At 47.1% G+C, this 25,514-nt stretch overlaps 1 protein-coding gene across 5 annotated transcripts in view; it reads right to left on the bottom strand.

Moving 5' to 3' along the window:
* The window catches only part of SH3RF2 (SH3 domain containing ring finger 2), a 235,848-nt gene extending 211,560 nt beyond the window's left edge, over positions 1–24,288 (bottom strand). For 2 of the 5 annotated variants that reach the window (XM_085618120.1, XM_085618118.1), the window contains exons 1-2: positions 24,172–24,288; positions 12,354–12,770 (exon numbers count right to left, since the gene is read on the bottom strand). In XM_085618120.1, coding sequence (XP_085474246.1) covers positions 12,354–12,731 — 378 coding nt within the window. In that variant the 5' untranslated portion in view covers positions 12,732–12,770; positions 24,172–24,288. Of the gene's footprint in view, positions 1–12,353; positions 12,771–12,954; positions 13,149–13,592; positions 13,688–24,171 lie in introns of those variants that run through there. The other 3 variants (XM_085618117.1, XM_085618119.1, XM_085618121.1) reach the window with 3 other exon arrangements.
* Between the last annotated feature and the right edge of the window lie 1,226 nt (positions 24,289–25,514).

Raw genomic sequence — 25,514 nt, forward strand, 5'->3', positions numbered from 1 at the left:
CAGTGAAGACAGCACCCTGCTGAGTCAGAGACCCTGAGGGCGGAGGAGAGTGTACCCAGTGGCGGGGGCTGGTGGAGAGGAGCATGAAGCGCCCCATGGTGCCTCGCCGGGCATTTGGAAAGCTGCTGTTTTGGTGCTTTGTGGCCCCCAGAGGAGAGGGGTCACCCTCACTTGTGAAAAGGTGCTGGGGGAGCCGCTGGAGAGGCCCAGTCTTCCCCCCCACAGCACGAAGAAGTCTGCCATTTTGGTGCCCAGAGGAGGGGGTCACCCTCACGTGTGAAAAGGGGTGCAGGGGGGCTGCAGGAGCCCCGCAGTCTCCCCCAGCATAAAGAAGAACAGTCCACCCCTAAGTTTCACGGGGATTCTGAAAGAATAACCCCTTCAGGACTCAGCCAGCCTTTAACACCTTCTAGGCTGGAACTTATGTTCTACAGCTGAGGGTGTACTATGAAGTGCATCACGGATTGAAGGGCTGAGTTGGGGGATGTCTGGAGAAGGGCATCCCCTGGAGGTGAAGTGGTGTAATTGCACCGAAATGCATTTACTATTGGTTATTTCTTTTTAGGTGGACTGAAAGTCACATGTGTAAAGTGAAGTACCTGTGTAAGGTGATGTCAAGCTAAATGGAGTTATGTTGCTGGACCCTCCTGCTAGGGGTCTGGCTGTATTTACGTAATCCCATGCTTTTGTGATTCCTTTTAAAGTTAAGAGGCGCACTGCAGGAGAAGTGTAGTTGCCAGGAGTACTTCTTTTGAAGGGACTGTAAGTCACATGTGTAAGGTGATGTTAAGCTAAATGGAGTTATGTTGCTGGACCTTCCTGCTAGGGGGTCGGGCTGTATTTACGTAATCTCATGCTTTTACCTGGGATTCCTTTTAAAGTGAAGAGGCACACTGCAGGAGAAGTGTAGTTGCCAGGAGTACTTCTTTTGAAGGGACTGTAAGTCAAATGTGTAAGGAGATGTCATAAACCAAGTGGGGTTATGTTGCCAGACAGTCCTGCTAGGGTGTCTGGCTGTATATGCGCAATTCTGTGATTTCATCTGTGATGCCCTTAGGGGCTGTAATTGCAATGCATTCAAATGATCAACCAAGGTGATGAGTACTGTCATTCTAAAGTGTGCGTAAACATGGATTCTTGCTGCTGCGCTTAGGTGAAGACCCCAGACTGCTAGCCCTTAAGATATCGAGGCGCATACTTTATGGTCAGTAGGAGATGCTCAGTCAGGGTCATGTGTCACCAAGGCAGGTTTACCCATTTTTAATGCTTGTTGAGGTAATGGGGTGGGTCGCCACTGGGATGGTGCCAGTGCGCAGGGCCCTCGCTCCAGGTTATGTTCAACTAACTGCATTGGGGGCAAGTTGATGTGCATACATGGGAGTGGTGGTACTAGACCCCACCCCCCCTGCGGGAGGGGTGGAGATGTTATGCAATGTCACAAAGTAATTCCAACAGCTTATGTATATTTGTAAATTGGTGCATAGTATTGAGTGGTGCGTGTGTTTAATAAATGTACTCTTACTTTTATAAAGCAAAGTACAGACTGGACAATCAATTATTGAGTGTTATTTTTGTGCACCTGCAAATGGCGATTACTAGCCCACACCACCTCCCTTGAGTAAGCCTCAGACTGCTCTGCAACGCTACCCTCTGAGAGTCAGGCGCTACAATTGGGTGTTTGGTTCCCAGTGAAGGACAAATGTAGTCATGTTATTTGTGCAGGCCTCACAGATGCTGCCTCGTTTTCCAACATTGGTGGCAGCGGTGGGATACATAGTATCCCATTCTGGTGTGCATTTATAGCATTTGATAAGTCCAGTTTTGCCACACATTACCTATGCAGCAATGAGCAAATGGAAGAGCGCAAGGCTCTGAGAAAGGTTCAACGTTTTGGTTATGTGAACTAAAGGTATGGGAAAGGAAAGCTTCGCGCCCATATGTGTCATGTGAAGTTATTATGGTTTAAATGTAGGCTGTATTGATATGACCGCGCTATGTTGATTATAATGTGCTAGCGGGATGGTGCTTTCCAGGAAATGATTGCATACAAATGTTCTGAGCCATATTGTACACCTTTGAACCCTAACACTACATACACTACACCTGCATGAGGAGGGTGTCTCCTCAAGAGATAGGGACAGCAACTGATACCTACATCCCAGGTGGGGGTGTAGGAGTGGATTGACCTTCAAGGGGGACAGGAGAAGTAGGGGTCCTGGGAGGTTCCCGCGCTTTTTAAGGGCAGGGAGGGTTTCCACAGGAGGGGCCCCAGATATCCTTCCCCCACTGGAAGTTTCTTGCTAATGGCGCAGGCCAAAACCACTGGAAGGGTGGGGCAGGAGGTTTCTTTACCCCAGGTAGTAGCGCCCCAGGGGTTCCCATGGTGGGGGCCCCCAAGAACCTTTTCCCACAGTGGGAGGAGGGTGTGGTAGAGTTGAGTGTCCGGCAGGTCCCCCCAGGTTAACTGGTGGGGAGGTGAGCAACCCAGGGGTGGCCCCTGGTAGTGGGTGGCCCCCAAGGAGGGTAGTTCTTGAGTGATGGTGTGTAGTGGTAGCCCCTAGGTACCCTAGGTGGGCTAAGTAACTGACCCAGTGGAGATCTGAGTGGGGCGATGTGCTCCCTAGTTCAACGTGGAGGGTTAGTGGTGGACCCTGAGGTGTCAGGGTCGGGTGGCTGGTGACCAGTCAGGTAGGCCCTGTGGGTCTTGAACCCCAGGAGCATGGGGGTGTTCCTTAGCTCGAGGCAGGAGGTGGACTTCTGCAAGGTAGTACCACCCTGGACACAGGTGGGACCCAGCTTAAGTGAAGGGACCCTGTGTTTCCCCAAAGGAGTGGTGCAGGCCTAGCCGGGATCTTTAGGGTCCCTGGCTGATGGAGGTAGTACCGCCCTGAAGCCAGGTGGGGCCTATCTTAAGTGAAGGGACCCTGTGTTTCGTGAAGGGGTGGTGCAGGCCTAGCCGGGATCTTTAGGGTCCCTGGCTGAGAGTGGTAGTACTACCCTGAAGGCAGGTGGGGCCTATCTTAAGTGAAGGGACCCTGCTCTTCATAAGGGGTGGTGCAGGCCATCCAGGGACCATGTAGGTCCCTGGGCGGCCTCCCAAGGCGCTGCAGGGAGACCAGGGAGAGCCATGAGAGGTGGGCCTGGGTCTAGCTAACTCGGGGCCCACAGGCTCTCTAAGGGTACTCCGGGAGGAGAGCGCACCTCTCGGAGGGAGGGGTACATAGGCCCTGTTCTCGCAGCGGAGAACAAGGAAGGGGTCTAGGTTCCCGGGGTAGTTTCCGGGTGGAGCTACTGACGGGGGGAATGAGCTGTAGGATGTCTGATGAGGCACCCTCAGTGTTCCTCCCTGGCACTGCCAGTGTGGTGGTGAGGCCAGTCTGAGGTCCTATCAGGGAGCCAGGCCAGTGGCCAAAGGGTGCTTTTCTGTGTGGGGAAGCACAAGTGGCTGTGCTTTCTTTAGGGAAGACAGTCATCCCGAAAGGGTGGTGGCAGCAGAATGACCTCAGCGGCAGGCTGAGGGTGAGGGTCCAGGGAGATTGCATCTTTGGGGTGCAAGGACCAAACGGAGAGAGGGTACTGGTTGGAACAAACTCTGGAAGGGAGACCAGCTAGTGACCCAGGGGATGGGATTTAGACCTATCCCAGAAGACCGCATCGGTGCTGAGGCACTGGACCTTTGTCCGGAGAAGTGTTAGGCATAGTGTTGCATGCCCAAGGGCAAAGGTGAGCATAGTTAGGCTGAGTCCATGTAGACCATGAGTGACCTAGAGGTATCTAACCTAGAGCCCGGAGGGTTCTTAGGGTAGTCTGGGATCCCTGTCATGGGTGGAGATTTCATGGATGGGAGGAGTAGGTGGTCTAAGCGGATAACTGGTCAGTAAGGGGGGTCTGGTCAGAACCCCTTATAACTAGTTATCGCTGACTACGGGAAGTGTACCCATGTAGAGTGGCTACTTCTTCCCTGTAGGAATCAGCTGGGCGCGGCGTGTGTTAGAAGGTGGTTCTGACACTATGGGCCGCCCGGATTTTTTGATTTTTGAGCACCTAATTGTTGAGCTTTTACTGTGGGGGAGCCTCATAAATTGGGACTCACCCACAGTGAGCTCCGGATGTAAGAGACTGCATGGGGATTTTACCGGTGTTCCCCTGGCTTGACCAGGCCACTGCGCAGCAGCTGGAGTAAGGGACACCGGGCTGGTTACATGCAGACACATGTGTACATGCGTGTGCACACGTGTACGGGCTGCGCAGGGGAGATTCCTAGCGTGCGCAGTCCAGGAGCAGCTACAAAGTGAATGGTGTGGCAGGACTTATGCAGTATTGGTTGGTGATATGGAATAGGCTTTATACGCTGGAAAGAAACATGCCAGGGTAAGTCAGTGTGTTTTACTGTGTTTTCACTTCATTATTTCCCTAAGGGAAAGTGGGGCCCATGGCTAAATTAACTTCCACAAGGCCTACAGTTTCCAGACATGTACTAAAGCCCATTGTATTGGAGGTGAAAAGACATATCCTGCAGAGTCCAAAGTCATATTTGTACTGCTTTTGGGTCATCCAGAACTGTCATATTTCTGTGAGCCAGCCAGGACCAGACCCAGGCTGAGGGCTGACCTCAGCTGGATGGATTGATAACCTTTCTTCCACAAGCTAGGGCCTCCTCTCCACGAAGAGAAGATGGGAGGGGATACAGGCTCATCAATTAGCAGCTGTCAAGGGGTGCCAGGCACCAGGCTGCACAAGGAGGGAAGGCAGCATGGGGGATGAGGCTTCAGACATGTGGCCAGAAACCCTGGACGCCGCCATTATTGAACAAGCTCAGAGGCTGGACAAGAAGGAGGGAGCAGGGGCAGGGACGTGATGTGTTGCTGTTTGATAGGACCAACAGAGATTCCTGCCAGCCCCCTACTCAACTTTTAAAAAGTGCTTGCACAGGAAGAGAAGGGCTCTCTGGGGTGTGCTCGGCTGAGGCTGAAGGTGCTGGAGCCTGGCGCAATGGGCAGTTGGAAGGAGAGACCCCCTGACTGCCCCCAGGACCCTATCAGCACCAGAAGAAGATCCCAGGACCGGTGTGCAGGAGCAGAGGCCTCTGCGTAGGGAGAAGAAGTCCCAGAAGGAGAGCCTGGCGAGAGGCTGGCGCAGGGACCCAGTGAAGACAGCACCCTGCTGAGTCAGAGACCCTGAGGGCGGAGGAGAGTGTACCCAGTGGCGGGGGCTGGTGGAGAGGAGCATGAAGCGCCCCATGGTGCCTCGCCGGGCATTTGGAAAGCTGCTGTTTTGGTGCTTTGTGGCCCCCAGAGGAGAGGGGTCACCCTCACTTGTGAAAAGGTGCTGGGGGAGCCGCTGGAGAGGCCCAGTCTTCCCCCCCACAGCACGAAGAAGTCTGCCATTTTGGTGCCCAGAGGAGGGGGTCACCCTCACGTGTGAAAAGGGGTGCAGGGGGGCTGCAGGAGCCCCGCAGTCTCCCCCAGCATAAAGAAGAACAGTCCACCCCTAAGTTTCACGGGGCATCTGAAAGAATAACCCCTTCAGGACTCAGCCAGCCTTTAACACCTTCTAGGCTGGAACTTATGTTCTACAGCTGAGGGTGTACTATGAAGTGCATCACGGATTGAAGGGCTGAGTTGGGGGATGTCTGGAGAAGGGCATCCCCTGGAGGTGAAGTGGTGTAATTGCACCGAAATGCATTTACTATTGGTTATTTCTTTTTAGGTGGACTGAAAGTCACATGTGTAAAGTGAAGTACCTGTGTAAGGTGATGTCAAGCTAAATGGAGTTATGTTGCTGGACCCTCCTGCTAGGGGTCTGGCTGTATTTACGTAATCCCATGCTTTTGTGATTCCTTTTAAAGTTAAGAGGCGCACTGCAGGAGAAGTGTAGTTGCCAGGAGTACTTCTTTTGAAGGGACTGTAAGTCACATGTGTAAGGTGATGTTAAGCTAAATGGAGTTATGTTGCTGGACCTTCCTGCTAGGGGGTCTGGCTGTATTTACGTAATCTCATGCTTTTACCTGGGATTCCTTTTAAAGTGAAGAGGCACACTGCAGGAGAAGTGTAGTTGCCAGGAGTACTTCTTTTGAAGGGACTGTAAGTCAAATGTGTAAGGAGATGTCATAAACCAAGTGGGGTTATGTTGCCAGACAGTCCTGCTAGGGTGTCTGGCTGTATATGCGCAATTCTGTGATTTCATCTGTGATGCCCTTAGGGGCTGTAATTGCAATGCATTCAAATGATCAACCAAGGTGATGAGTACTGTCATTCTAAAGTGTGCGTAAACATGGATTCTTGCTGCTGCGCTTAGGTGAAGACCCCAGACTGCTAGCCCTTAAGATATCGAGGCGCATACTTTATGGTCAGTAGGAGATGCTCAGTCAGGGTCATGTGTCACCAAGGCAGGTTTACCCATTTTTAATGCTTGTTGAGGTAATGGGGTGGGTCGCCACTGGGATGGTGCCAGTGCGCAGGGCCCTCGCTCCAGGTTATGTTCAACTAACTGCATTGGGGGCAAGTTGATGTGCATACATGGGAGTGGTGGTACTAGACCCCACCCCCCCTGCGGGAGGGGTGGAGATGTTATGCAATGTCACAAAGTAATTCCAACAGCTTATGTATATTTGTAAACTGGTGCATAGTATTGAGTGGTGCGTGTGTTTAATAAATGTACTCTTACTTTTATAAAGCAAAGTACAGACTGGACAATCAATTATTGAGTGTTATTTTTGTGCACCTGCAAATGGCGATTACTAGCCCACACCACCTCCCTTGAGTAAGCCTCAGACTGCTCTGCAACGCTACCCTCTGAGAGTCAGGCGCTACAATTGGGTGTTTGGTTCCCAGTGAAGGACAAATGTAGTCATGTTATTTGTGCAGGCCTCACAGATGCTGCCTCGTTTTCCAACAATGGCGAATAGGACCAAACTCTCTTCCACCCTCAACGAGATCAAGTACCTCATTCAGGCTTTTCAAAAAGGAAGTAAAAGCCTTACTACTAGGAAAAGCATGTGTCATAAGAGACCGCTTTTGCAACTGTCATTGATCCTATTCGATTTTGTACACTATTGTTTTATGCCTCACTCTTCGAACTTTATGTACATCGTATCTTGAGTAACAGGTATCTTTACTGTACTGCAAACCTCATCAGCTCTATTTGTACATTGCTCTGATACCGTGATGGTCATGTTTGAGCTTTATAAAACATTGTAAAGAAAATAAAGATAAATAAATAAACTATCCTCCAATGGACTGAGAACCATCTTGGCAAGAGCTGTTAATAAGGTTAGTTTCTGGTCTCCTACAGAAGCACATGGGGTTTGTTGGACAACAAGGAAGAAGCTCAGGTTTGACACCATGACTTTCATGCTGGATTCAGAAGTGCTGCTTGCTGAAAACCCCTCCATGTTATCACGGTTGAAGTAGGCCAGAATGATCCATCTTCAGACTGGGCGTGGTGTCTGACAATGTGCACTAAGACAGCACAAGTAACACTTCTAACTCTGAGCTCATGTTGTCTCTGACAAGCTATTGGTGCCACATTCATCACAGTTGTTGGTTTAGATGTAATTACCACACCAGGTTGTGACTGGCACTCACCTTTCGGCAAATGGTCATATTTTCCAAAAAGTCCACTACACTTTTCAAGTCCATACTTCTTAAGCTCAAGGATGTTGAATCTACACTATTTGCCTTGTTTATTTGTATGAGCTTTGCTCTCAAATCTCTCTGCATCCCACTTTTTCTCACACAATTCCATAAAGTACTTCCAGCTCTTTTAACCAGCCTCCAGGTGTTATGGGGAAATAAATGAAATTCAATATAGAGGATAAAATATTGGATTTGTTCTCTTGTTTTTCTGTACTTTTCGTAGGATTTAAAAGTGAAACCAGTTTTTGGGTGCATTCCTGATCCACATATGGTGCCTAAAATATGACTCTATGCCACAAAGGACTGCTCTCTGTTATACTGTGGTACAGCATGCTATGAGGCAGTGGTTAATTTGTAAAAAACATAAGTGCTGGAGTTCTCATCAGTAGTCAGCTTGCACCAGCCCCTTTCTCCTGTTAGCGCCACCTAAAACAGAACCAACTACTAACCATGAGAGTGGGGAGAGGATGTGGCGTAATGGTCAGAGCTGCCAAACTTCGAATCCGGGGAACCAGTTTCGAATCTCGGCGTTGACTCAACATCCTGTGATTCTGGGCAAATCACTTAATCTCCCCGGGCCTACCAAACATGAATATGTCCTTAACTGGTGCTCATGAAAAGCGCCGGTGTTGATGATTAAGTGCCAGTGCTGAGCACTGGAAAACAACTGGCTCAAATTAATCCGAGGCCATCCCGCCATAAATAGTGCCCATGTCACCAACCAAACATTTCTGTGTCTATTTACGGTGTACGTCAGTAACAAAATGCATAAAAGCCCTGATCATTTATCACCAGAGCCTTAATTCTCACACACATTTATTGTAATCTTGTTTTTGTTGGCTGTTTTTGGCCTAGCTTAGAAGTGGTATCTGATCTCTTCATGTGGGTAAAGGATACACTATGGATGCCAGTGATTATTGGGCGATAAACCTGCAGGACCCACTGTCTTCACCGTCTGGAGGAATACACTTTGGGTTTTGTGTCTGGGGCAGTCATGATCCAGTAAGATTGTATCACCCTAAGATGACTTCAGTCAAATGGTCACTGTCGGGGAACTGGCTTTTAAGGACACGGCTCCATAGGCCAAAGCAGTAAATATTAATTGGGTTAACCTCACAAATATTACAGGGAATGGGGTTACTCTGTACAATCCTTGTAAATTGCATCTGGGAGGCGTCAGCAACACAATTATGTTGCGGAGGAACCGAGTAACTATTGTGGTTCAATGTACATCGCATTTGGATTGAACTATCATTTTAATATTTTATGGAGGACGGAGTAACTCACTATGCCCTTGTAAATCGCATTTAGGTTTATGTCACAAATGTTATGGACAATAGAGTTACTATTTACACTCCTTTAATCCAGTTGAGTGTCAACCTCATAAATGTGTTCTTGGAAACTGGGTGCGTCTGTTAGATCACCGTGACTCGAGTGAAAGAAATTTCAAAGCCAAGCGGAGAGTTGTCCTTATTCCAGAAGAATTGCAAGACCATAGAAATGGTAGAAATATAATTTAACCACATGAAGTCTAATGTAGGATTGTGCTTTTGTCATTTAGCCTCTATGTCTCAGCAGATCATTTTGGTTTGCAACATTGCAATCAACACCTGACATCATTGTCATCGACACTTGTCATTTTTCACCGAAACACACTTTGAGATCCCTTTAATTTGACAATTGACAAATCTGCTCTGGGGAAAGGTAGGGTCCTTTGTAATTGCAAGGATATCATCTTTGTAAGAATAGAGTTGGGGAGCAGTGAAATGTCAGTAGGATCACACCTGCATCGTACTTTGTAGCTCGAATGGTCAGTGTGTTGAAGGACAGCTCTGTGCAGAGCTGATTTCGGCTGGTGCTGGCCGATGAGATATTTTGCATTTGCAGCTTCTTGCAAACTGCTGTACTGTGCTTCTGGATTTCAGTGGTTGGGTGGCCACACTTTTGCTACAGTTGAGGCTATCGCCACAGACCCCAAAAACGTGAATTACAATTTCTAACGTTGGCGGTAGCCAATTTTAAGAGAATACCTTAGCCTTACTCTAACCTGGTCTGAGACATCCCTGACTGGAGAGAGTCCATCTTGGCTTGTTCCTATATTTTGACAGCAAGGACTTTATGGTGAGTTTGGTGGAGACAGTAACCCTGGCTGAAATAGTGCCGTAAGCTAACATAGTTGAGTCTGGCTCGAGTGGGTGACAAAACCAACATGTATTTCAATTACCTCGATGGCTGCAAAGTATAAGCTGGAGACAGTGGACCACCTGAGACTTGGACCACTGAACTTGCGGCTTCCTTCAGGAGATCCTTAGTTATAGGACTTTATTAAAAACAAATACCCTGTTCTGGCCACTCCTGAATGGCCTGACTAGTATTTTGCCCTAGTGGCAACTACCACCCTATTGCTAAATTTCCAAATCAATCAATCAATCAGTGGTTTATAGAGCGCGCTACTCACCTGTGAGGGTCTCAAGGCGCTGGGGATAAAGAATCATTTTGGAAATAGTGTTCATTTCACACCTTGTGCGCTACCTCAAAGCAAAAGCCGTATTCGCCAAGTCCAGACTATCTGCATAGGAGACTGAATTTGAATGCGCTGGAACAGACTGCACCAGCCTGCCCCTTGAGTATGCCATATAGAGCTGGTCTGTTTCTAGCAGGCTGCGCGAGCTGTCACGGTATCTTTCTGTGTACTTCTATACAGTGATGTCAGACAGGAAGTTCTGTCTTCAACAACATGACAGCAAGAAGGGATTATAGAAGTCTCCTGCTCTCTGTGGTGGTGGCCCGCCCTTTTCTACGTGGCGGACAGGCTTGGATGTATGCTTTCTCCTGTGTGTCATACTGGTTAGCTGAACGATACGCACTATAATTATATGCGTTCCTTCTTCTAACAACGGCTATTTTGATCCTCACGCTGCCTGAATCGTTTGCTCACATTCAGATAATCGTCCCCCCATCTGTCCTGCTCCCTCAATGCTCTTCAGAATGTGGCTGACTGTCACTGCCTGTTTCAATCCCCCCAGGGCTTTAAGTGGGATGACAAAACTGGGGAGGTCTCCTGAAGGGGCGTGGCCAATGTAATTAAGGGTGTGGTTTAAAAACATGTAAGCTAAAAATCTGTGCTTAGCACAGTGTGTCGCCCGACTTGTATTTTGCTGTTTCTGTCATTGCATCCAGATATATGATACAAGTAATATCATGCCTACAACAAGTGAGGATTATTGGCTCTGTTGGTTGTGAGTTACATTAGATAAATAAGCAGCAACTATGGCTCGTATAATATAATATTGACAAAGCTTCCACTTGAAGCCCTGGTGACACCACGACGATGTTGCTGTTCCCGAGTTTCAAAAAGAGAAGGTAAATCCAGAGAGAAAATGACTCTCTTTAAAGGATTTCCGTCCCTTACAACGCTCACCTGGCATGACGTCATGCCGTAACTTCTCCACTAGTGAGAAGCGAGCTGAGTGAGCACGTGCACATCGACGTGCCTGAGGTCACTGGAGTCCGGGAAAAACAGACCGCCTGTGCCAGGGCACGAAACAGAGCCCGATAGAGACCCGTCCGTTTCGAGCCCCCCTTCAAAAAACTGCCGGTGCTCAGACCCGGTGAGGAACAAGCAGCAGCTGTGAACATACAGGTTTCCACAAAAGAACGCCCTTTCTAGCTTTAAAGTTTCGAACAAAATCTTTGAAAACACTTCATCTGAATGGAGTGTCATTTCAGTCACAACTTTTAAAGGCCAAACACAGACATTGCTCGCTCAAAGAGATGTTCAACAGTCACTGACAGGACAGGTCTGTTTGGGGCTCGTGGAAGACGTGCTTGGAAAAGGATAGATGCATTCTGAAATGAACACATTAGGTTCTTTCGGCACTAACCTTTCCATGGAGGGGCTCAATGAAGTATGCTTTAGAAGAAGTCACACAATACGAAACACATTAGCTCCTCTTCCAGGACAGTGCCTGTTTCTCGTGATGTTTTATTGATTCTGTTGACATCTATGTACAAAAATATCATCTGGTAGAATTCGAAACCCAGGGGGAGGTATAATTCCTCTACTATTATTAATATAAACGCTTTCCTGCTGCTTTCTTATTGCATTGTCCGTGAATTGTGCAGCACGCCATTTTGTTTCAGGATACGATTCACACTTTAAAATACGATATACAATAAATAAAACAACTAAACTTGAGAGCGAATGTCTAAAAACGAGGCGTGCCCCTGGACAAGCAGAAGTCCGGGCTTGCACAGGTGTATGCAAAACAACACAGATGATTACACAACTAGGTTACCAGTGGGAAGAGAGAACGCCTCATCAGGAACAGCATCCACCCTGCTCAGCCGTCCTATCTCCAGCGATCCAGGTATCACCCCGCCCGACATTCCATATTACATAAGACATACACTTATCGCTACAGATTAATAAATAATGTCACTAGTTCACTGGGCTCCTGTGAGGACCAACAAGGCTTGCCTGATCCCTCCATGTCACAGGGCTTTCCTGTGAGGAGTCGGTCCTATCAAGGAAGTTGGTCCCCTTGTGAAACACAGCAACTCTCTGAGCAGTTTCCTGCCACCATGATGACATGTACTATGCGCTCTCTACTGCTAGGCAGGGTTGTGATCAATTGGGGTGCATTTTTCCGCATGCATAGTCATTTGTCAACATACACAATAATATGTAACCATAACCACTGCATTGCCACTCACCCCTTCCATTGGGACCCTGGCAGTCTGGCTCCATCTGTACGATGCTGGTGGCCCACCTTGCAGCTCCCGGCTTCTTCTTGGAGAGGCCGTCGCTGCTGGGCCTGCCACCCTCCTAAGAGAGTTAGACCTGACAATGGCCTGTTCGCCCCGGATACTCTCCAACAGGCGCACCAGTAGCAGGTTGGCGGGCAGCTCTTCAATGCTGCAGTAGACCTGCGTCCGGCACTCGGGACACCGAAGCTCCTTCCTGGCGTTGACGGCCTTCTGTAGGCAAGGCTGGCAGAAGGTGTGTTGGCATGGCAGCACCCGGGCGCTGGCATCCAACTTCCCTCCACACACAGGACAGGCCAGCAGGTCCAAGACTGTCAATTCATCCATGTCTGCGCTCTTAGAACTGACTAGTGTGGCATGACCGCCCTAAAAGAGAAAAAGAGAAGGGTTGTTAAGCAGTGCAGTGGAGACGGGCTCTTGGGGGCTTCAATGTGGAATCTGCATGGTTTCCATAAACTTCACATGGTCCCAATTGTTCCCGCGCACAGGTTTACACCATTTTTGTCTCAAGATCTCAACCATGCCCGTCCCCAGAACCAATCATTCCTACCTGAGATTCAAATCCTCCCATGTGGGGATGAAGATGGCTGCTGTCCTGGGTGCCGACTGGGTTCAATCCTGAAGTAAGCGCTGGTCCTATTCTGGGATCAGGTTTGCTACAATTGTTGGATCCAAACTGCTCTCTCCAATGATTCAAATCATTCCTGGTGTGGTGACTCAAGTTACTGCTATCCTGGCACTGAGACCTTTCCTAACCTAGGATCTGCGTTCACTCTGCCCACGGGATCTGAACTGGACTTCTGGGGAGGCCAGTCAATTATTCCCCAGAGTCTGATGTGTTCCTACACCAGGCTCCCAGTCAATCCCATTCCGGCACTGGGATATTTTTCTCAGAGGAACCAGCTCACTCCCATCCTGGGATTCCGGTCGTTCTTTCCCCAGCGTGTGAATTAATCCTGCCGAGCACCTGATCCAGTTTTACTCCAATTTCCAAATAATTTCTGACCTTGAGTCAAATCATTTTTGCCCTTGAATAGGATTCGTTCCTATGTCAGGACCCAAAAGCTTCCTACTTCCTGATCCTTCCTATCAGGCAAGCTAAATCTTCCCTATCCGGGGAACCCAACACCCCTGCCCCTGGCTGGAATCTTTTGGAATCCACCTCTCCCAGGATCTGATCGTACCTACCCTGGGAGGTGAAGAACGCTCCTGTGCAGCCGAAGGGAAGCTGAGCCGCAGATGCCAGAGGCTGCCTCACACTCTGGTCGCCACCTACATGCGCGAGCGATGCCTCACCAGACAATGTGCAGATGTGCACTCACCTCGCACAGCCCAGTTTCACGTGAGTCACTCGTGATTCAGTACTGCGTGAAAACCCTGCCTCCCCCGGCAGCCTGCATGCGGGTTACTCAGCCAGGGGCTGGTACCAGCCACGACAAGGAGGTGGGGGAAGCTACCTCGCATGAAACAGACACGACCAGGCCTCTAGGGTCCGTGAGACGCCTCGCCTTCATGCCACAAACAAGGCAGGGCGACCTAGCGCGGCGGTGAGTGGGCTGATGTGATTTCACCCAGTGCCGCAGCTCACACGGTGCATCACTTACTGGTGTGGTCAGCGTGCAATAAGCTGAAAGAAATGTGGGCTCGTTAATTAGTGACAGCGGAACAGGAATCCCGAGTTCTAATCTATAACCGCAGTTCGACTCTATTATTAAACGTGTGGGATCCTGGGCAACTCACTTTAGCGCTCAGTTTCTCGGTGTCAATCGATTTAAACAATTATCTGGATAAAAACAATGCACAGGCGGCGCACAAGATTTCGAGCTGTTACTTGTTAGTACCGCGCGCCATACAGGGAAGTGTTTTTCTACACATTCTGGCGCTCTTGGTGTTGTTTTCATCACAACACAGCGAAAACCACAAGTTCCTGAGAACAAAGAAGAAACAGGACTGGACACGCTACTCACACACGACCTGCGCTGGCAACTTAAGACGTCTGGGTTCTGTCTACGGTGGCGTTTTATTTCTCCAGATTTGGGCAGTCTTCAAATTATATATATTTGAAAGTAGAAAATCTGCCTTCTGGACACATTTTGCTCGAGTTGGTTTGGGAACTGATGCCAAATTACAGCATAACTCCATTTCATAGGGCAGGTTTCCAGTGCTGGAGATTTCCTGTTAAGATCATTGTAATCGAGTGTGTTAGTTAAATCGCTTTTAGTCAAGCAAACAATGACTACAACTCCCAGAAGACATTGGGTTGACAAGCGAAAGATTATGACTGGAAAATATGTGCTCTGCTGACATGGAACATGGATGCAACATTCTCTACGGCAAGCTCATGTCCTGGGAGTCTCTTTCATAATTCTTGCCTGCCCTAGTTGTTCACGTACCACTAACCAGTTTTGTAGTTTGTATCAGGAGCCTGCGCATAATATGGAATTGTGACTTTGCTGTCAGCTGACTCCATAAAATGAGGGTGAGATGTAAGCCATATCAGTAAGCACACTTGGACTTTTAGTTTTACTTTTTTGCCTGTCGCTAAGAGCCTTAAAGTGTTAGTTCTGTTAAATTATAAATCAAACATGTCTGAAAGGCATCTATGTAGCCCGGGCCAATTTAAAGCTATGTGGTCAGGTGAAACTGTTTTCAGAAAGTGCAAACATGCAGTGACACTGACACACAATGAAATTGCTTGATGGTATACAGAGATTCCCGGCTGACCTCTGCTGGTAACTGCCCCGAGTACTGTTAACAACCAGTGATGATGGTGTGCGCCAGTGAAAGTACGGTGTCCAGTGCTCGATTTGAGCCGGTGGTTTCAGGTGGGGCCCACCAGACCCCAAAAATTAGCGCTTTGAGGTTAAGAGATGAGGGTGAGAGAAAAGTGTAGTAGGTGGGTGAGATGTGAAGAAGATGGAAAGGAAATATGGTGAGGTTAAATGGAACAGCAGTGAGGTGCAGCAAGAGAATGAGTCAGAGACAGATTTGTGAGGAAGAAGATAATGGCACAGTGTGGACAAAGAGAATGGAGGCAACTAGAGGTGGAGTAGAGAGGGCTATATTGAGCGAGAGTTGGACAAATGTGAGATAGAGTGAGTTGAGATAGAGAGGTGGTAGATACCCTAGGCCTGGGCGGAACTCCTTTGCATGAGCGGAGTGGAATTTCACACCCAATATATAGAAATAAGTGGAGAGAGGGAGCCAAAGAGAGAGGCATGAGGTAGAACAGGTGAGGTAAATTAAGGAGAGAGGCATGAAAAAGAAAGATTATCTTATGATTTAATTGACACCATCTGCCGAGAGTGTGAGGGTTACATTTGAACAGGCCAGGCAGGCACGTGTGGGCCATCATTCTGAGTGGCCCGGTAAAGTGCGGCCTGTGCACAAACACCTGTTTTCATAGGGGCCAAAATGACCAGTTTGTCACAGTTTACCACACTTGGAAATTACAAGGTGTGGCAAAGTCTGACCCTGGAAATACATTTTAAAGTCTGAAAACATCCAGAAATCTCTGGGACTTGTGGATTTTGGTTCAGAAAGCACCAAAATGCATTTTATTCCTATTTGGATGGGGAAAGCTCATAATAGGAGTTATTTATTTGCCCCAATAAATATCGAACTCTGAGGAATCAGCATTTCCTGGGACTGATAAAGAATGACCCCTACTGGGACCTCGATAATGAGGGCCTACTGTTTCTCTTATGCAGGTCTAGCTGTATAATATGAAACACTCATCTGGTTTTTATACAAATCATCATCCTCCTTGATCTTTCCTCCGCATACAACACGGTTAATCGCGACAACCTCCTTTCCACTCTGAAGAACAGGATGGGATTCTCGGGACTGGTTTTACAATGGATCGCCTCCTTCCTCCACCACAGAACACAAAGAGTTAAGGTAAACCACTCCCTCTCCCTGTCCTCTCCAGTACTCATGGGTGTCCCCCAAGGGTCCACCCTCTCTCCTATCCTCTTCAACCTGTTTTTGGAACCTCTTGCCAATTCTCTAAATGACATGAACATTCCCTTCCATATGTACGCGGACGACACACAACTTTACCTGAAAATCTCATCCCTGGATAACATCATCTCACTCAACTCTACCCTAACGTCGACTCAAAATTGGTTAACTGAGAACCACCTCCTGCTCAACACCTCCATAACTGAATTCCTCCTCTACTCTCCTCCGAACCACCCCCTCAAGCTTGACCTTTGGTTGACTCACCTCACAGCTTTCAATTGCACCCCTCTCATCATAGACTCGGCCAAATCTCTCGGAATCACCTTGGACAAGCATCTGCATATGAAAAGTCATATCAGCAACATATGTGAGGGAGCTAATCATTTGATGAGGACTCTTGGAAATATCAAGCCCTTCCTTCCTCAAAATGACTTCAAACATGCCGTCCAAGCACTGATCCTGAAACCACGTATCATAAACAAAAAGAGAACTTGTCGTCGAGCCTTCTCAGGGGCTGCCCCAAAGATCCGGAACTCTCTTCCTCCTGATTTGCGCAGAATCTCCTCAATAACTGCTGTCAAACTTGAAGCCAAAAGATTCCTAATGAACATATTCTTACCTTAATTTGGGTTAGGTGCATTTGCTCGTATCCACTGATCCCTCAAGTAGTGCACCAACATGAGTTGCATTGACCTTACCACCTTTATTTTTTTTCAAACTTGTGTTTTCCATTGTATGTTTTGCCGCAGTAGCATTCTGTTATTTGCCTGTTAATTCTATTACTCATTGTGTACCATTTATTTGTGATTTTTGGGCCTACAACTGTTTAGGACTGTCACTTGATATTGTTACTGGTTTATTATTTCCCCCTTTCACCCTTGTGTTAAGCGCTCTGATATCCCTCAGGATCTTGTTCGCGCTATATAAAACTTTATCAAATAAAATAAAAATAAAATCATTAGGACTGAACTTTTGATTGTCCTAATCACTTTATAAGAGTATTCCTTGGAATGTGGGGCTCTTGGGCAAATGTCCACTTGGCCCAAGCCTTAGCACGTCTCTGGTTTGACCCTCCATATTGTATTATGCTTAGACTAGTCTGATGAATATCAGAAGGGGGTAAATGTCGCCCTTATGACTTTGGGCAGATTTACAGTAGTCCAACACTGGTTATGTAAAACAAAAGACAAGGACTGAAAAACATGTTGGCAAGGGAAATATTAACTTGCTAATAAACCTTGCTGCATCAGTGTATATACATTTTCATAGCAAAATACTAATATAGTACAAATTTAACTGTCACACTATGATGAAGCCTTAATATTACACCAAAGTGTTGCTTTCGGCATTTCCGGGGTGTAAGCTCATGCTGCTGGGAAACGTGGACATCCACTCACCCCTGACACACTGGCCCAACTGTATGGGAGATCCACCTATCCCCAAACCAGCCAGAATAAACCTTGGAATTTGGCTAGAGGATACCCTCAAAGTGGATTGTCAATCCAAGAAGCTTTCAGGGACATGTTTTGTCCTTCTTAAAATGCTAAGGAAAATCATCGATGTAGTTCCTGAGCACCTGAAGAAAATTGTGATTCAATCCCTCCTCATCTCACGACTGGACTATGGCAACTCGCTGTATCTGGGTTCACCAAAGCATGTTATAAAGAGACTCCAAGTTGTACAGAACGCGGCAGCCAGGAAGCCAGACTCCTGTTAAATATCCCCGACCACGTTTCTGCAAAGGAACCACTCAAACAGATGCACTGGTTGCCTATTGAAGCAAGAGTTACCTTTAAAGCCCTCTGCATAGCTCGCAGAGACATTATTAACACTGGGCCTGAAAAGCTGAGGAATCTGATATCTAGGTATACCCTGACTAGACACCTCAGATCCTCCCAAAAACAGCTCCTTAAGACAGCCAGAATTAAAAGGGCTAGATGGGGAGGCAGATTCTTCGTCCATCTGGTACCCAAGGTGTGGAATGTCCTCCCACTTGAAATCTGAGCTGCATATAACAAAACCTCTTTCAGAAAAAAACTGAAAACCTAGCTATTTACCTGCTAATTTTGAGGTGCCTTAGCATTTCACTGGTAGAATTTCTCCTTTAGCGCTGGGAAGCCCTTGGGCAGCTATGCGCTCTACAAATCCCTTAAATAAATAAAATAAAATAAGCACAGAATGAAACCCATATCTACCTTCGGGGAGCAGGCTTATAAACACAGTTGACAATGTTGTATTTAAAGAGGCACTGGCGTGAATTGTGCTGCACTCCTAATTACAATGCCAAGTTTTTATTGATTAGACAACCATCCAGCAGTGATTCTCTACGCGTTTCGGTCCTCCTTGGACCTTGATCACGGGTGTATTCAAGACCTACTTTGCTTTTAATTACTCTATTTAAATGATGCTTCTAGAGTCTTTCAAATCAATGCATGTTGGTACACAAAGTTCTCATATCCTTTCTTCAGCCCCTCCAATGGGTAGTCCTTTGACATTTTAAGTCCATTGCATGCTAGCACTAATAGTTCTTATCTCCATGATGTATCCCCTCCAATGGGCAGTCCTTTGAAGTTTTACACTTGTACTGCATGCATAGCAAAGTGGTCGCAATCTATCTATCTATCTATCTATCTATCTATCTATCTATCTATCTATCTATCTATCTATCTATCTATCTATCTATCTAGATATGTTTGAATGTATATATGTATGTATGAATGTATGTATATGGCCAGCCTGTGTTGTTGGTACAGTAGCCACATGCTTTTCTTTTCCGCTGTGTGCTGTAGGAGAAGTGATTGGACACTCCACTTGCGTCTTGGCAACCCCTGTCTTCCACCAGTCGGCTAAAGGTTGCACAGTCTCCCTGGTGATGGCTACTGAAGAAGCTGTGCCCTGGGGTGTCCAGACTGTGCACTGCAGGAGAAGAGAGTTGCTACTTCACTGCTGGCTTTAAGAGGAATGTGTCTGCTGGAAGATTGGCCAACTAGGTGACTGGGCGGTGTTCTACGGGTGTGGCCTAATCTGAAAAGATGATAGGTGTTGAGTGAAAGAGCCTGCGGTTTCTGGTGCGCGGCTTTATGAAGTTGCCTGTAGCCTGGGTGGTTCAAGGGTGCTGTGCCACGGTGTGCTGGGAGGAGGGGGACGCGCTGAGGGGGATGGTGTGACTACTACAAGATAGCACTTAACTTTTAAAAGGGAATTGCTATTGGCACATTTCGTGTTATCTCTGGGACTGGTCAATTTTAAAATATTTAGAGCATGCTAAATAGAGCATAGGTGGATACCCTTCATCCAGCTAAACACACCTTTTATTAGCTCGCACTTCATGTATGTTGAAGGTGCAAATCGTCTGGCAAGAAGATTCTACCAGTGGGACGCGGGTGATTGCTTGTATTCCAGTCTCATGTCTCCCTCAGTCTCAACAATCATTTTAGAGTAGGTTAAGGTTAATTATGCTGTCTCTGTCAGGGTGGCATTTGATTCCACCTCTTTCCCCGCCCCCCAGACTGACATAATTCGAAGAGGTATTGACAGTGGAATACACCAATGTCCTGTGAAGGATTTGTTCTCAGGCCCTTTGTGAGAGGAGCATTCTCAGCTGAAGTTTGTCCACAGGATGGGTGAGATGAGGACAACAGAACTATTTTGTATGACGAATACAGAAGGAGGAGGTACTTGTATCCCTGTGTCTTGACTTGCGGACATTTTGTGGTCTGGAGCCAATCTGATCACAGGCCTGCGTAAGAGTAGTCACAGGATAACAGGATACAGGTTCTGTAGTTCTTAATCAGGTCTCACTGTGCTTTACTCTCTTGCTTTGCAACTCAGAGTCTACTTTGCATATTCTCGTGAAGTTAAAAGTGTAAAAGCTGAACTTTTAGCATCGGAAAGTAGAGGAAAAAAGGACAGAATGATCTACTCACACCCAACTTTCAACAATTTGACATCTCCCATGAACCTGTCAAATTAGCCAATTCCCAAATGTTCTACTGTATCACATGCAAACCAGTTGCAAAGATCCCTCCCTTTTCTAGTGGAAGGAGGGACTGAGTGAGGCGAGAGGAGCAACAGAACAGAAGGAGCCATGGCATTGTCAGGCTGGAACTGGACAAATTCCTACAGAGAGAAAAAAACTCTCCAACTATGAGCGCAAAGTCTGAAGCATCATTCTTCTGCACATCAGGCTGACCATCACTCCTGTAGCTCCAAGAAAAAGCTGCAGACCCATCTCTTCAAGGTACATCTCACCCATCATCAGTTAGGATTTTCCCACCTCCCATTGCACCCACCTGGACTCAACACGGAAAAGACCCACGTCCTTGGTTCTCTCGCTGCTTGCTATACATAATCTTCAGGCATCATCTTCCCTCAAAGTACATCATGTTTTTGCATCCGAGCTTGGTTTGTGCAATATAAATACAAATACATCAATGAATATCAGCATTATGTTGCTGTTTTGATCCCTCTCCATTTACTAATGCACATTTAACTTCTTTATGGTGCTTCCTTGTGCCCTGCAGGCTTTATCTAAACACGTACCATACAGTGGCATAGCACAAACTGATGCCACACTCAGCAGAATGTGATAAGGGGCCCCCTTGGTTTCCCATTTCTGAGGGATATTCATTGGTCTTATGCTGAATTGGGCCCTCTTGAAGGATTGGAGCCCCCTGATGTGTTGGGGGTCCCTCTCCGCCACAAGAGCTTGCGTTACACCCCTAGCACCATAACCAATAGTTTCAACCATTCTTTTTGGCTTGGGTAACTAAATAGATTTTAATTACATAAACCCCTGCCAAACAACACTGAAAGGGGACTCAAAGCAGACAAGGCCCTATTATCTGCTGATTGCATGGATCACTATTATCAGTTTATCTTGGCACAGAGGCCCTTGGTATCGTCTACACTCTAGGTTCTTCCTGCTCTTGCACAAAGTTGGACATTTTTCAATCTTGTTCTGGCACCTCAAAGATGAAATAAAACATTCAGGGTTTGGTACATTGAGCTTGTGGCAGAGTAGATTCCACAAACTCAGTGAGTAAGTGGCGGGGGCGTGAGTGTGGAACTGGAGGAGGGAGTGACTTGATGAAGGGGCGAGTAGGTGGGCGAGTGAGTGGGTCAGTAAATGTGCACATTTATTCTGTGCTCAAACTCCTTAATAAGCTGGCACGTTTCTATGATTGGGGGACTTTACCGTGGTACAGAATCTGGCAGTGACAAATGTACATAAGGTACTCTTCAAAGATGCTACCGATCCTGTGATTAATATTGTTTTCTGAGATGATTAGGTTAACTCTTCAGCATAGTTAAGGAAAATGTGCAGCGGATGGCAGGATCGGGGAAGCAGCCAACATAACCTCCGGCTCTCTTCATGTTTGGAAGATTGGGGTGGTTCCACAGAGAGCCAATCAATGAACTTGCAACTTTTTCTACTGAGAAAAATAGATTAAGAAACATTTTCAACGTTGTAGGCTGGATGTTTGCCACTGGCACCTGCCAGGACAAGCTCTGCATATTTATAGAGGGTTGCCAAACTAAGTAAGCAGTTTGCAACCGCTTCAAAGTAAAACATAGTTACCACTGGGCCCAAACAGGATGAGTATGGGTCTGATTGAGAGTTTGCCTGACAGGTTACTCGTTCCTAAACATGACAGATAACCCGTCTGCCATATTACCAGTACCATAGGGTATAATGCACTAGTAAATGGTCGATTGCCTATCCGTTGTATTTGAAATGGCGAAACCAATTCACCACTCTGGCCCTATGTCTTTTGTTTGCGACTACAGGTGACGTTTTTGATAAACGTAGGTGACATTGCTCCCAGGTGGTCTAATGTCGAGTGTGACTCAATTAGACAGCCTTGACTTTTCAAGATGTTTGGGCCAGTTTGTAAAAAGGGGAAAAGTGAAACAATATACATCAGAAATAAACTAGGGCATTTCATAAAAAGCTAAGACTGGCTGAAGGTGTCACTCATGATAAGTGATCATTTAGGCAGCCCTGAGATGTGTAAACACTTGCACATTCATTCTGGAATCGGAAGATCTTGAAACCTTCATATTGAGCGCTTGCGGGTTCTCTTGTGTAGTGTTCATTGCAAGTGACATCTCTTTGCTTGATATCTTTATATGCTCCTTCAAATCTACTCGAACTATACCACGTGAACTTCCAGACGCATGCAATGACATACTGCAGACCAGATAACTCATCTCATATTTCCTTGTTCTTAGACCATGTGATCAACCGGATAAAGGAGCGTTTTCACTGCCTGGGAAGCACTTTATCCTTTAACTGGTCCACAGGCATTGGTGCCCTTTCATCAACCTGTTTTGAAGCTAGAAACAGGCCATCCACTCCACCTGTTCAGCGCTGAACTCTGGTTAACACCACAAGCCAATGCCATGGTCATGAATATCAATCTTCACCTTTCCCTGCTCTCCAATATCCCGCACTACTCCAAACTGACCAGCAGGTGTCGCTGACAAGCACCCCTGTCCTGGCGCACCTGAACTACTGCAATAACTACACTGATGTTCCTAAGAAACGTACTGCCGGGCTCCAAAATCCAAAGAAAATAGCAGCCAAAGTGCCCTTAAACTCCGCAAGCGAGATCACGTCAAACCCTCCTCTAAGCGCCTTGCTTCCATTTAAGACTGGGATCAAATTTAAGACTCTCTGCACCGCCCATAAAATCCAATGCAGAGGTAGGTTGTGAAATGCTTATCTCAGACTGACTCATGTCGGTGTGAATGCCTACCCACTCCTGTTTTCTTTCCATGTTGGTATCTGTAGGCGGGAATGTCCATAACAGAGGCAGCATAATATACTCCAGTGTTGGCACAGGATGACTAAAGACAGGTGTTGCTAGCCCGGTTTTTGCCTGACACCTGGTTCCCACGGCCGTCCGTGTAAACAATGAAACTAGAGGCAGTCTCCTACTCACCAAACTACCGGGGCACCGCGGTGTTCGGTGTGGCACGCGTGGAGGGGGCGCAGGTACCAGTTTAGTACCCGACCTGTGCCACAACCTCTCCGCACTGCAGCTGGCACCCCACTCCACTCCTTGCGCAAGTTAGGTTCCTATACAGGAGAGGATCAGAAAGGCAGCGACTATCTCTACCACCGTGCCAGCCACTGCCCGGCGCTGGCAGCAGCCGCACTACGCGCGCCTCGGGATGCGCACAGACTCCCACCCCGTCCCGCATGGAATGTCAGAATGTCAGGTGCAAGCCAATCGCAAGGGGGTGGGCGAGGTGAGCTGAGGGTCCGTAGCCCTTACTGAGACGCAATCCTACCAAGGGGTGAAGGGGTGGGGGGGGGGGGGGGGGGTCATTACGAAGAGCTTCCCAGAGCGAAGGGCCTGTGTGTTTGCGATTTGACTTTGACGTGTCTAAAGTTCCTGCGTAACTTGGATAAAAGTTAATGCTCGAAATGTACACAGCACACGCTGTAAATGGAGAGAGGCAATCCCCTGCTCACTGTCCCCGACTTGTGCGGTTCTTCCATTTCTTGCTTTCATTATGAGAAATTCCAAGTTATATTAATTAATTTAAGATATCTCGAAATCAAAAAGAGCACAGGTGATCGGCTCTGTACTGAGCCAGCGCAGCTCCCCAATGTAGACCCTTCAGCTCCCGGCTACCCTATTGACTACAACGATTTGGTCTTGGGCACGTTATTTACGTCCCGGATCCCGTTGCCCTAGCTCGCTCATCCGCTTAAGGTAAAACACAAGCTAAGGCGCGGAACGGACAGGTGTGTGAACCCATGGCGCGCGCGCCCCCTGCCCTGCGCACTAACCTCGTGTCCGCGGCTCTTTGGGTTCGCGGCGGGTTGCGTGGTGAAGCACGGCTCTGCGCTCCTCCTCGCGAGCTCCCGTCAGCGCTTCTGCATCCTTCTTGCCAACTTTCAGGGATCAGTTTACAGCTCTTGAGTAGCACTTTTAACGCTTGACTGCCCGGCCACGGAAGACTCAAGACGCTGTGAATGGCGCGCCTGCTTATGCTGGTGTTGCTGCGTCTGTGCACGCCCAGATTGGCAGGTACTCAGGGCTGGCTTTAGCACTGGGGGCGCCCGGTGCGACATCCTTTGTTGGCGCCCCCACACCCAATAACCTGCTTCTTCACTGATTCCCTCACTACTACCCTCCCTACGGTGCCCCACATCTCTCTATAGACTATATAGCCCCTCTCTCACATACATTTCATATGTTTTGTAGCGCTACCCAGGCCAGTGTTGGGTGTCAGAGCGCTTTACTTACATACACACATTATACTGAGATAAGGAATCATCCGTTTGTAAATCAGTGTATAGGAAATGTTACATGAAACTATGAGGATTACAAAGTGTAGAAGTCACGTGTCGTCCATGGCTGGGCATTTTATTCTAAGAGTGCCTAGTGTGGGAAGCACAAGCTCAGGATTTAGAAGAAACACACTGGTTGGGGTTGGCTTTAATAATAAGAATATACTTATTTTCAACAAACTCTTTTTACAACATTAGGATATTTAGATTTACATTCTCAATATACTAAAGGAAGAGCCCCACTCCAAAAAACATGGAACAGTGCTCAAAATGTATAATATAATATAAGGGATTCTTCAATCCCTGTATGAAAACCTGTCTATAATTTTTTAACAATTGGCTACTTCTGATGCACCAAGTCGCAGATTTTAAAGAAATGACATCAGAACTCAACTGTAATTAAGTTATTACTGTTGAGTTCTGCTGTCATTATGGCTGCTGACAGAGCGAGCAGCTAAGGAGAAAGGTTGGTCAGGTCACCGAGCATATTTAAAACAGCAGTTTCAAGAAGAGAACCAAAACATGGCTTTTCCCTCTTCTGCTCTGTTTTTCTTGCTGTACAGTGACAACCAGAAAGAGGATATTTACGCCAACATATTTATTTTTTGCGCTACTTAGGTAACAGAAAAGTTAGAAACTTTATGCATATTTCTACACATTCCGAGCTATTACGCCTTAAAAAAAAATGAATTGCATTAAACTGGTTCTAATATCTCCTTGCCACAAAAATCTCACAGATTTTTTGATGTGTTTACTTTTGCACTAGAGATTCTATTTGTAGTATTCATGCTTATAAACATGACCTCTCTTTTATATGAAAAAGCTACTATCAAGGATTT

The sequence above is a fragment of the Triturus cristatus genome, chromosome 7 (genome assembly GCF_964204655.1).
Source record: "Triturus cristatus chromosome 7, aTriCri1.1, whole genome shotgun sequence".
NCBI lineage: Eukaryota > Metazoa > Chordata > Amphibia > Caudata > Salamandridae > Triturus > Triturus cristatus.